The 13,917-nt window shown below is 38.5% G+C and overlaps 1 protein-coding gene across 8 annotated transcripts in view; it reads right to left on the bottom strand.

Annotated features, from left to right (window-relative positions):
* The window catches only part of PARD3 (par-3 family cell polarity regulator), a 720,507-nt gene that overhangs the window by 151,938 nt on the left and 554,652 nt on the right, over positions 1-13,917 (bottom strand). For all 8 annotated transcript variants that reach the window (XM_025396019.1, XM_025396023.1, XM_025396022.1 and 5 more), the window contains one exon: positions 8,876-9,118. In XM_025396019.1, the coding sequence (XP_025251804.1) occupies positions 8,876-9,118 (243 nt within the window). The remainder of the gene's footprint in view (positions 1-8,875; positions 9,119-13,917) is intronic.

The following is a 13,917-nucleotide window of genomic DNA, read 5'->3' as shown; positions in this document are numbered from 1 at the left end:
TGAAGCTTCGAACTCCTGGACTCAAGTGATCCTCCTGCCTCAGCCTCCCAAGTAGCTGAGACTACAGGTAGGTGCCACCATGCCCAACTAATTTTATTTTTTGTAGAGACGGGGTCTCACTGTGTTGCCCAGGCTGATTTCGAACTCCTGGGCTCAAGCGATCCTCCCATGTCAGCCTTCCAAGTAGCTGAGACTACAGGTAGGTACCATCATGCCCAGCTAATTGTTAACTTTTTTGTAAAAATGGGTTTTCGCCATGTTACCCGAAGTGGTCTGAAACTCCTGGGCTCCAGCAATCCTCCAGACTCACCCTCCCAAAGTGTTGGGATTACAGGCGTGAGCTGCCACAGCTGGCCAATTTTTTTCTTTTTAAACTGTATGGTAGACATTAACATGTTTACATGGAAGTTCTAGTAGAGAGGCAGAGGCTGAAAACAGGGGCTCAGAGGGAGACACTAACGGAGCAGGTGCCTTGAAGGGGTGGGGCTGGGATCTGGAAGACTGTTTAGAGAGCTGGCTGGAAGGAGGAAAGGTGATCTTCAGCTATTAAGGAGAGGCAAGTGGCCCAGGTACACATGTGGATGGGCTAGAGGTCTGGAGCTGAGTTGTGTTGAAGGGAGCAACAAAGTTTGGAAGAGTGGTTAGCACGAATGGAGAAGGAGCTACCCAAGGCCAGAGATATTAGTAGACAGCCAAGGACACTGAGATCAGGTCCAGGTTGGATGGAGCACATTAATTAGCAAAGGCACCAACTTACAGAACTCACATTACAATGAGATTGACTACCTTTGAGAATTACTTTCTCACGTTTCAAGAAAAACAGAGGTAAGTAATACTAAACAAACATAAGTAGTATTTGACTTTTTGAGTAGCAAATGCAACTTTGTTATATGACCCAACACTTCTAAAAGAGCATATGCTTAATAAGTGCCTATATCTAAGAAAATTAGTTTTGTTCTGTGTTTGCCAGGCTTCCTTTTGACACAACCAGATTCTGATTTTAACAGGAGGGGAAAACAAGTTCACAAAGGTCTTTTCTTTTAAAATCGACATTTTTCTCTTTAGTGGTAAAATGCATGCAAAAAGCATGTGATTATGGTATTTATGTTTCCATTAAGGTGTCCTCAGCAAACAGGGGGAGTCTAGCCTACTATTTTCTTGCTATTTAGATTTATAGTGACACAGTTCCTATTTTATTCCCATTATATTTGAGGACAATGCACTCCTGGTGACAAATGATTGCATAGTGACAGTCAGCAAATGTCCATTAAAGCTGTCTTTCTGTAGAATATTTAACTACAGATTCTGATCTCTGGATATAAAAATACAAATTGCATGGTGTCCTCAAGCAAATAAAAAACCATTATTGACCAGGATTTTATAATTTCTTTGTTAAGAATTTAAAGTGTACTAAACTTTCCAAATTAGAATTGTGTAACCTATAGGAAAAGAAACTTTCTGGTGTCAAGAGACACTGAACAGGGACCGGGCATGGTGGCTCATGCCTGTAATCCCAGCACTTTGGGAGGTCGAGGTGCGTGGATCACTTGAGGTCAGGAGTTCGAGACCAGCCTGGCCAACATGGTGAAACCCTGTCTCTACTAAAAATACAAAAATTAGCCAAGCGTGATGGCACGTGCCTGTAATCCCAGCTACTCAAGAGGCTGAAGCAGGAGAATTGCTTGAACCCAGGAGGCGGAGGCTGCAATGAGCCAAGATCACACCACTGCACTCCAGCCTAGGCAACAGAGTGAGACTCTGTCTCAAAGAAAAACAAACAAACAAAACAAAAACACTAGGTAGAATGAAGTTTAGGAATATGATACCTGCAAGATGACGTTTTAAACAAAATGATTATTTGATCATAGATGAACAATGGTCATTATAAATGCCAGTATAAAGCTATGTCTAACAGAAATGATAAATTATTTCACAGCTTCACTGTTAACAGTAACAAACTAACTCATACTGGAGTTCCAAATTGTTTTTTTGTTAGCTCAAGAGTAATATTTTCCAAAGAATGGCTGCATCAGAGTCACCTGCGGTACTTGTTTAAAATGTGGGTTTGTAGTCAACTATATCTACTGAATCAAAATATCTATGAGGGGAGGTCAAGATCTGTGAGAAGTGCTCCAGGGTCTTTCTACATATGCTAAAATTAGAAAAACCACTGTTTTTTCTAATTTTACTTTTTTTTTTTTTTATGTTTTTACTTTTTAGAGACGACATCGCACTCTGTCACTGATTCTGGAGTACGGTGCTATGATCATGGCCCACTGCAGCCTCCAACTCCTGGGCTCCAGCAACCCTTCCACCTCAGCCTCCTGAGTAGCTGGGACTATAGGTGTGTGACCACCATGCTTGGATAATTTTAGTGTTTTTTTAGGGACAGCATCTCACTGTGTTGTCTAGGATGGTCTTGAACTCCTGGCCTCAAGTGATCCTCCCACCTCTGCTTCCCAAAATGCTGGGATTATAGATGTGAGCCACTGTGCCTAGCCTTTATAGTTCTTAAAATCATGATTCAGGCTTGCCTGTCCCTCTAAGAGAAAACTTGATATAAACAGAAATACCAACACTTTAGACAAGGTTTGACACATTCAAGCCTCCCTATTTCCATGGAGTATTGCAAACTCAGACTCAGTAAGAATTTCATGAAAGCAAAACATGAGGAACTTCAAAGAATTTCATGCAAGTACAAAATGAAAACCTTCAAATTACCAAACGAAAGGCTGGAATTGATCAAGACTCGGTCAGGTCCTTATACCATGACCCGTCTGTCACTCTCAAATAAGACGTTTCATGCTACCCAACATTTACTTTTAATCTAAATATTTATATTATAGAAGCCATCTGGAGTGCCTTATCCTGAATTCAGTAACTCCTAATTTAAAGAGAAACAGTTCATGATGTGATGTAATTTATAGAGAATACTTAGGAGACCAAGCTATTTAATGAAGGAAGTGGCATCAGCAGAACTGTATTCCCACACTCCTATATCTATGTTAAGTATAAAGAATCAAACCTCTCTTTATTGATTTCAGTTTTATTCCTTGCTTGTTTCTGCATCTATGTGGTGATGCTGAAAGCATATGTGCTTTCCTGAGAGTAAAAGCCCATTTCCTAAGTAACAGTTGCAACAGCACACAAATAGTGCTGATTATAGACCATGCTCAGTGTGAAGTGCTTTATATGTCACTGACACAGTTAATCCTGGGAAAATCTAATGAGGTAAGTACCATTATTATCCCCATTTTATAGATGAGGAAAGTGAAGCAGAGACTTTACACAGCTGATGGCAGAAGAGCCCAGAAGGAAGAGCACGGTGTGGCTCACGCCTGTAATCCCAGCACTACGGGAGGCTGAGGCAGGTGCATCACTTGAGCCCAGGAGTTTGAGACCAGCCTGGGCAACACAGTGAGACCCCATCTCTACAAAAAATAAATAAAAATAGTTGGGCGTCATGTCATATGCCTGTAGTCCCAGCTACTCAGGAAGCTGAGGTGGGAGGATTGCTTAAGCCCAGGAGGTTGAGGCTGTAGTGAGTCCAAATCATACTCCAGCCAGCCTAGGTGACAGAGTGAGATCCTGTCTCAAAAAAGAAAAAAAAAGAAGAGCCCAGGATCAAACTCAAGCATTCTGGCTCCACAGTTCATTCTCTTGTACATTACACTCAACTGCTTCTTACTGTATAGCAGAATTGTTGGTGGAAGTAGGAGTTATCAGAGGATAGCAGTGTCTTAAAGAATTAAGAATAGCTGCTGGCGGACATTTGATTGGTAACATTTCTTTAACTAGATGTATAACAAAATGAAAGGCATAAGAGCTAATTGAGCACCACTGGAAAATACTGCTCATTACTTAATTTCACAAAATATTGTGGAAATTATTTGACCAGCGTCTAGTACTCCAAAATGTACACAATCTTGATCAAAAGACAATGATTCCCTCTGGGCTCTTCTGTGCACAATTCATTATACAGATGGTCCTGGACTTGCTATGATTCAACTTAAGATTTTTCAACTTTAGATAGTGCAAAAGTGCTAACTATTCAGTAGAAACCATACCTTAAGTACCCACACAACCAATCTGTTTTTCACTTTTAGTACAGTACTCAATAAATTGTACAAGATATCCAACACTTTGTTATAAAATAGGTTTTGTGTTAGAATAGAGGATTTTGTCCAACTGTAGGCTGATGTAAGTGTTCTGAGCATGTTTAAGATAGGCTAGGCTAACCCATGATGTTTGGTAGGTGAGGTGTATTCAATGCATTTCCAACATGTTATTTTCAACTTATAATGAGTTTATCAGGACAGAACACCATTGAAAGTTGAGGAGCATCTGTATTCAGAATGGTTTTTGGCTTCATGAAATAGAAACCTGATTGCAGGTAACTTAAAAAAGTAACAAATTCACTTTTCGCAGGTGACGAGAACTAGAAGAGCTGTTCACAGGACCAGACTGCTACCCTCTTCCTTCATGTAGCCTATACCTTTAGAATCAGGGAAAATGGCAAAGGACAAAAGGAGTCAGTCCCATTGCACTCAGGAAAAGACTAGCTTTATAGAAAGTCCCCACTCTAGGTCTGTTCCTCACTTAGGAGTCAGAACTATGTCACATGGTCACCTCTTAATGCAAGGGAGCCTGGGAAACTTTTAGCTAGGCACTCTGCTAGCCAGAAAAAAACTGGGATTTTTTTTTTTTTTTTTTTTTTTAGAGACAGAATCTTGTTCTGTCGCCCAGACTGGAGTGCAGCGGCACAATCATAGCTCACTGCAGCCTCAGATTCCTAGGTTCAAGTGATCCTCCTGCCCTGGCCTCCTGAGTAGCTGGGACTATAGATGCATGCCACCACACCTGGCTAATTTATTTTTATTTTTGTAGAGACGAGGTCTCACTTTGTTGCCTAGGCTGGTCTCAGATGTTGGGCTTCAAGCAATCCTCTTGCCTTCACTTCCCAAAGTGCTGGGATTACAGGTGTAAGCCACTGTGCCCGGCCTATGCCAACATTTTTGTGAGTTTTAAGCCTTGTTATTCATATCAAACACAAGGATAGGATCTGCTTCTCTTTAGCATCAATCCAACGTGAAAAATGAAAATGTTACCCACGACACTAATAAATAGTAGTAACAATGACACTGTGACTACAGCCTACAGTTCATGTGATAATACAATTAAACAGACATGGGACTATTTCTAGACATAGCATGATGCTATCTTATAAGAAACATTTTATAAGTAATACGTGGAAATCGAGAAAATATCTCATTTTGACACCAAATTCACTGCATTTAATAAATCATCCCTGGCTGTTTCCATGTGGGGCTACCAGATCCATATTTCTGACTATAAGAGCAATTAAACTGACTAAGCAGTGAAATGTAGAATACTGCTTCCTCACCGAACAATGAAAATCCCAGAACAGATGCAGGCTACGCATCAGACTGTCAACTGCCTGCATTCCCATGAAATCCAAAAATTTGAATAGTAAAGGTCATTGGACATCAATTGTAAACTTTGGTGGAATTTAGTCAGTTGACAGGAGTTTCTCTATTGTGTATATTCTTCATTCAGGAAATAATATCTGCGGAGTTCCAAGTTGCATGTTTCCACTTGAATAATTACTCTTCAAAAACGTTAGTATAAGCATATTCCAGATCTTCTTACAGGCGTGTTATTTCACTGTCTGAATTTGGGGTTACACACATGAAGGCACCATGGAATGCTATTTTCACTGTCTCTGGTTAATGACAACAGAAGTGGGCTGAACTTCATGCACACATGATGTCCCTGTGGGAGGTGCAGGCCAAAGGCTGCTGAACAGGAACATACAAGAGAACTGCAGAAATTTAACAGAGAAAAGGGATGGGCAAGACTGTGGGGGTCGGCAAACAAACCCAGATGAACCTGCCATAGAGCAGCCACCACCATATTCATGATTTGTGCAAGAGTTTAGATTTAAGAAACATTACTGGCCACATTAAGTTAATGTTGTTCATTTGAATGTAATGGCTTTGCCATTTCATTTGTATTTAATTTGTAAAGATGTTTGGCTTTATGGTTGTATAATGGTTGTCAACAGAAGGAGTTTAGTCCTATTTTATTTTTATACATATTTAAGTAACATTATAATCAAAACAATTTAGTTCAATACTGCAGTAGCAAGAGATTGTCTTTCCTTAAAAAAAAAAAAAAAAAAAAAAAAAGAATTCCTATACTCCTCAAGTCTGAGAAGCACTTTTCTATAGCTTTCTCTGTGACAGGAACAGACAATGGAGGTGACACCATGACATCGAAGCCAAATTCACATTCTGTTAAAGGTAGGTGAAGAAGTGCTTTACAGGTATGATCATTCCCAGCTTTTTGGATTAGTGACATCAATCACTGTTTAATGGACATCTTACTCTCTGCAAAAATAATAATTACAAAAAACTAAAGTTTCCACAGTCCTTTTTCTTAAAAGTATAAATTATGTCTCTCCTGAGTTGGAAGCATCTTACAAATTATCTAGTCTAATCACCCTTCTGGGGCACAAATGCGTAAAAGCATAAGAGGTCTGACAGCTGCTGAGGCTGTGCTTGAGTTAGGCTGAGAGGGGCTTTTGAATACAGCAATGTCTAAGATGTGATTCTGAGTTACTTACTGTTTGGTGTAACTCGTCCTCACGACTAAAGTCTCCTTCAGAATGTTTCGCTGGGTGGATTTTGGCAGAAATTAGGAGGCTGAGTTTCAGTCTGGGGTTAGCACAGTGCAGGGTAGAGACTCCAGGTGGGGATGCTGGAGTCCAGACACAGAGGCTATTCTGAGCATGTAAGTGCGACCGAAAATTTGCAGACATTTACATGCAAGATTTAGACTCTTGTAGGGCACTATGATTTAAACTGGGGTTTAAAGCAAACACTTCTGGGCCCCAGGAGCTGGGAAGACAGAAGCCATCTGACTCCTGCCTCTGATGTCATGTGGGACTTCTGAGCTGTGTAAAAAACTGCTACGAGGAAGTCTACTATTTTTCAGGTTTTCAAACTGGATGTGGAAGGTGCTGAAAATGATGAGTGTTTTTATCAATGATCAATAATATGTCAACTAATTTTTTTTTCACTTCCTCCAAAAGTTACTAACTGACAACACCAGTGTTCTGGTGTCCTTTCTCCCAAGAAAAAAATTCCAATGGGACATTCATGACCTTCAAATGCTGTGTGACCTTCTATAAGCAGCATTCACAAGTATGGCAGAAACCAAGTAAAAGCTTTTAAAGAAAATGTCACTGTCACTGATAATAATTTTATTCTTTGGATCCTGACATATCTGTGGTTAGATAATAAGCAAGTGAACCTTCTAGGTGATCACACCAAAGGGGTCTAAATAAACCATATACCTCCTATGTTAACTTATGTTATTCAGTCATTATAGTCAATATCAAACAGATTTACAGATTTTCAAAAGACCATAAGGAAAACCTAAAACCCAACAAAAGGAAAACAAAACAAAAAATAAACAAAATACTCTGGCTATAGCATTTCACCTTAAGATCTGGCTTCGCATTTGCTATTTTTAAAAATACTCCCTCCTGGGTTTGCCTGAGAGTTACCTGTTGCATCTGCAAACCTCTATTAAAAACAGCTGGAAGTAGCTAAAATAGAAACTGGGTGTAAAACACAGCAACCAATAACACACGGATACTATGGATGAAGTAATTCCAGTACGTCTCTAGCCTTGCGAGGGTTCTTACAGTGCCATCCCCAGGACCAATGGTACCAGCGTCAAACCTGGACTTGTGTAAGAAATGAAAATTCTTGGGCTCAACCTCAGACCTACTGAATCAAAATTTGGGGAGAGTCCATCAATGCGCATTTTAAGAAGCCCTCCAGGAGATTCTGACACACACTAAAGCTAAAGCACTAAAGCTTGAGAGCCCCTGGTTTTAATGAAACCTGATATTCATAATGTTCAAAGTCCAGTTCCTAAATAGAGCAACACTTATTAGAAATCATTATAAGAGATGATGGGCTGAGTGTATCATTTATGACAACAACATGCATATATATGTCTGATATAAAAAGAAATTATTTGTGAACTAAACTCCTCATGGTGCTTGAACATACAAACAAAAGAGCCGGAAAAGATCTATTTAAAATTGCTTCACTTAAAATTTCAAATAAATATATAGCCATTAAAACACAATTAACAGATAAATAAATACTCAAGCTGAGGGATACCCCAAACGCCCTGACATGATCGTTACGCATTCTATGCATGTAAATACTACATGTATCCCATCAACATGTAAAATACTATGTGTCAATTAAAGAATACAGTTAACATTGCACTCCTGTGTGCTACACTGATATACATAATTCAGACCTGTGGTCTGTGGCTGTTAATAAGTAATCTGTTATACTACACTATTCTTCTCATTTACCAATTCTTTCATAATATAAAGTTATGCCGCCTAAAAAAAAGTGATCCATCTAAATCATAATTGGAACAAATCATGTCATTCCTCATCTACTTAACTGCCACACCTAGAGGCTCTCCTAGCCGTAAAAGGACGTATCACTTAAGTACAAGAGTCATAATTTTAAGTTGGGCTTTTTATTTGAGTTATAAACTAGAGGTTGGTTCTCAGGTATAAAACCATCTTAGGAACAAAATGAAATATGTTGGAATCATTAGAAAAGCCATCAAAACCTCTGCTGATCCTTCCATTAGGTTTCAATTTGTGTAAACTCAATACTTTTAGACACAACAGCTTTTTAAAGGCCATTAATAAAAGGCAATTCTGGTTTGAGGATTCATGAACGGTCTACTCCCTTGTCAGAAGCTATATAAAAGTTGATTTGGAAGCAATACCATGATTGCCCCTGGCGCCTACCTGTCTACAGGTGAGGGTTTGGAATTCCGCGGCTTCTTGACTTGGGCATACAAAGCATCCATCATGTGCCCTTCTCGTGGGCTCTGAGGTCTAGCGTTGAGAGCCATGGAACCTTCATAAGAAGAAACTCCCCCATACATCAACTCATCATCACAGCCAAACGTCCGATGAAAATCTTGGATTTCAGCATAGTCACGCTCTCGAGCTTGTCGTTCCCTAAATTCTCGAGTTTTGGCTTGAATCCTATGAAATCAGAACAAAGCTGAAATAAGAGAAACCTTTCCTTTTCGAGGAACTGCATATAGAAACATTCATTAAAATATGTTGTAAAATGTATTTTATTTCATGCAGCTATAGAAGATCAGTGGTGTAAATGATAGGTCATACACATTATAGATTGCTAAGTAATGCTACGGATGCTCAAAAAGAATAATTTTAGATACCCTTTGTTCATGTCAACAAGATTGCAGTCATAATTTAAATCTTCTTTTTTTTTTTGAGACAGAGTCTCACTCTGTTCCCCAGGCTGGAGTGCAGTGGCCTGAGATCTTGGCTCACTGCAACCTCCGCCTCCCAGGTTCAAGCGATTCTTGTGCCCTAGCCTGCCAAGTAGCAGGGATTACAGGTGTGCACCACCATGCCTGGCTAATTTTTGTATTTTCAGTAGAGATGGGGTTTCACCATGTTGGCCAGGCTGGTCTCAAACTCCTGATCTCAAGTGATCCTCCCGCCTCAGCCTCCCAAAGTGCTAGGATTACAAGTGTGAGCCACCGTGCCTGGCCATAATTTAAATCTTAAGTTTAAAATTTCACTTATTAACTAGCTTTAAAAACTCACAAGGGGCCAGGCGCGGTGGCTCATGCCTGTAATCCCAGCACTTTGGGAGGCCGAGACGGGCGGATCACGAGGTCAGGAGATCGAGACCATCCTGGCTAACACGGTGAAACCCTGTCTCTACTAAAAATACAAAAAATTAGCCGGGCGTAGTGGTGGGCGCCTGTAGTCCCAGCTACTCGGGAGGCTGAGGCAGGAGAATGGCATGAACCCGGGAAGCGGAGATTGCAATGAGCCAAGATCACGCCACTGCACTCCAGCCTGGGAGACAGAGCGAGACTCCATCTCATTAAAAAAAAAAAAACAAAACTCACAAGGAACAGATCATATCTGGCATCTACTTGGATATTACTCATGGATTTGTTGAAGGCAAGAAATAATTTTTTAAAAGTTACATACACTTTGTATATGAAAATGTTTATATGTAATATATATATATCTTACTCATTATTAATACACCATAAACATTCAACATACTACAAAGCTTAAACATGAATCTACACTATAACTCTTCATTACTGGCAAAAGAGGATCTCAGCTTAATGACATCGACTCTGTCATTTTATGGGATGCATACAGAAATGGGGAATCCTTAAATTAAGGAGTAGAAGGTATGTATCCAATCGAATTCTGAAGTAAAACTTGCCTACATTACAACTAAGAAACAAACCTAAATGTTCACCTTTACTGAAGCTACATTTAGTTTACTATGATTTTACTAAACTATTTGGTACAACGTCCTTTTCAACTTATAATATATTGACATAATTTATACCCTAAGTCAATCTTAGTTACCTGGAAATAATTTTTAAACCCTCAATAGAATTTTAATGGAAAAAAATCTCCTTTATATACTTACAAATTTAAATATACATTTAAATGCAGTAAAATCTTACTTCTACAAAGCAATACTTTAGACTGAGTTTAATCTTTTATTGCAGTTATTTCTTTTCATGTTTGAATTAGACCTCTGTTAGCATAAACAATACGTAAATACATATTCAAAAAAAATCCAGAAAAGATACCAAAATCAGATAAAGACAGCAGCAAAAAAAAAAGGAAGAAAGAAAAGAAAGCTATAGGCCAATATTCCTCATGAATATGAAAGCAAAAACCCTTAATGAAATATTAGTAAATGAAATTCAGCAATATACAAAAGAAATTATACACCATGACCAAATGGTGTTTACTGCAGAAATTCAAGCCTGGTTCAATATTCAAAAATCAATTACTACAATCCATCATATTAAAGAAGAAAAGTTACATGATTATATCAATTGATGCAGAAGAAGCATTTGACAAAATTCAACACCCATCATGTCAGAAAAGCTTCAGAAAACTAGAAGTAAAGTGAAACTTTCTAAACTTAAGAGCATCTCCCAGAAGCTGACAGGTTCCATCACGCATAATGGGGAAGACTGAATGCTTTCCCTGTGATAAACTGAGGATGTGTGCTCCTACCACTGTAACTCCACATAGTGTTGGAAGTTCTAGGCAGTGCAATAAGCCTAGAAAAGGAAATAAAGGTACACAGATTGAAAAGTAAGAAATAAAATGCTTCTTACTTGCAAATGACATGATGATCTACATAGAAAATTCCAAAGAATCTACAAAAATCTCCTGGAACTAAAAAGCAAGTTCAACAAAGTCAGACGATACAAGATTAACATATAAAAATCCATTGTATTTTCCATATGCTGGCAATGAACACATAGTCACTGAAATTAAAAATGCAATGCTATTTATAAACCCTAACAAAACACAACACATAGATACACATCTATAAGCCAAACTTTAGTTTATGTAGATCTGTGTAAGATATATACGTTGAAAACTACACAACGCTGCATCAAAAACAATTCAATGTAATAAAATAGTTTTTTCAACCAATGGTGCAGGAGCCATGAGACAGCCATAGGCAAAAAGAAAAGGAAAAATAAATGTCATACCTTACTAAAAAATTAACTCAAAATGGATCACAGGTTTAAATGTAAATGTAAAAGTATAAAATTTAAGAAAAAATGTGAGGAATTCTTTAGGAAGTAGCGTGTGGTGAAGGGTTTTTAGGACTAATACCAAAATCATTATCCATAAAATTTTAAAAGTATATAAATTGGACATCATCAACATAAAAAAACTTTTCCTCTGTGAAAAGCTCTAATTAGAAGATGAAAAAATAAGTACAGACTTGAAAAAAATATTTGCAAGACACGTATCTGACAAAGGACTCATATCCAGGAAATATTTTTTAAAATACTCAGTCCCTTTCACTCGGCTCATACCTGTAATCCCAGCACTTTAGGATGCTGATGGGGGCGTGCTGCCTGAGCGCAGGAGTTCGGGACCAGCCTAGGCAACACAGTAAAACCCTGTCTCTACAAAAAATGCAAAAATTAGCTGGGCATGGTGGTGCACGCCTGTAATCACAGCTACTCAGCTGAGGTGAGAGGATTGCCTGGGCCCTGGAGGCCGAGACTGCAGTGAACCATGATTGTGCCACTGCACTCCAGCCCATGTGACAGAGCAAGATCCGGACTCAAAAAAACAAACAAAAAACAAACAAACAAACAAAAACCTTGAAACCTCAACAATGAGAAAACAATCCAATTAGAAAATGGCAAAAGACACAAAGAGACGTTTCACTGAAGAGGAAATATGGATGACAAGCATGTGAAAAGATGTTCAATACCACCAGCTATTAGGGAAATGCAAGTAAGACCATGATGAGCTATTACTACACACCTGATTGGTTAAAATAAAAAACAGTGACAATACCAAATGCAGCCATGGATGTAGGGAAACTGGGCTTCTCATACATTGCAGTTGGAAATTTAAAATGGTACTGTCACCCTGGAAAACAGCCTGGTAGTATGTTTAAAAATTAAACATACACTTATCATACTGTCCAGCAATTGTGCCTCCAGGTACTTATTCCAAAGGTGTGAAAACTTATGTCAAAGCAAAAATCTGTATGCAATTGTTCATTGACAAATATTACCTTATTTGTAATATTTAAATATTGGAAACACCCAAAATAGCCCACAATAGGGGAATAGTTAAAAAAAAAAAAAAAAAACTGGGGTGTGTTCATATCACAGAATATTACTCAGCCATACGAATAAACAAACTAGTGATACATATAGCAACTTGAATCTGTCTCAAGGCATTATGTGACGTGAAAAAAAGTCCAGCCAATCTCACAGGTCGTATATGATTTCACTTATATAACATTCTCAAAATGACAAAAGTATGGAGTTGGTGAACAGGTTAGTGATGGCTAGGGGTTAGCTACAGAGGAAGGCCTCTGTGATGAAATAGTTCTGTTTCTTCACTGTAGGAGTGGATACACTAACGTGCACAGGTGCTGACAGAACTACACACACCCTATACCAATGCGAATTTCCTGGTTTTGATGCTGTACTACAGTTATCTAACTTAACCATTGGGGGAAACTGGATGAAGGGTACATAGGACCTCTCTGTACTATATTCATAACTTCCTATGAATCTAAAATTATTACAAACTTAAAAGTTTTTTTAAAGACAGAAAATTGTCACATAGCATTATAAGCAAACTTTGCATTTTCCTTGTTTCTTTCTTGTATCTAGTGTATTACCATCACCCCACTCTTGTTTTCCAATTTTGAATACAGGAAATCAAATTTGTCTGATTTTTCTTCTCTCCCAGCTATAAAAAGTACATAAATTCACCTAGCTCAGTGTTTCTCAACAGGACCCAGTGACATTTGAGAAGGGGCTATTTGTCATCACGCAGGACTTTTACCAGAACTGGTCACAGCCACATGTAATCCAGCAGTGTCCCCCAGCAACCAAAACTGCTTCTCATGTTCCCCAAAACACCCTAGGAGAACCTTATTTCCTGAGGTGACAATCAATGACTTTCTTACCTCATAAGCGAATATTAGAAAGTTAGAAACTTTTATCAGGACTGTTCTAGATTCTAACAACTCTGAGACTGTAAGTTCTACAGACAGAATACTGACAGGAGAAATGGCAACTCAAATTCTAATGTCAACTTTAGCTAAAATTCTACTAGACATTTTTTAAAGTTTTACTCCATTTATCCATTGAAGAGCAATTAAAGATGCTGTTTAATTATGCTATTTAACAATGACAGTTAAGGATGCTATTATAAAAGCTGGTTACCACTAAATACTAGCTACCCATAATGGAAAGTTGATAGGAGTT

Source organism: Theropithecus gelada, chromosome 9 (assembly GCF_003255815.1).
Source record: "Theropithecus gelada isolate Dixy chromosome 9, Tgel_1.0, whole genome shotgun sequence".
Taxonomy (NCBI): domain Eukaryota; kingdom Metazoa; phylum Chordata; class Mammalia; order Primates; family Cercopithecidae; genus Theropithecus; species Theropithecus gelada.
The sequence above is the reverse complement of the archived record's forward strand: the minus strand, read 5'-3'. Positions and strand labels throughout refer to the sequence as shown.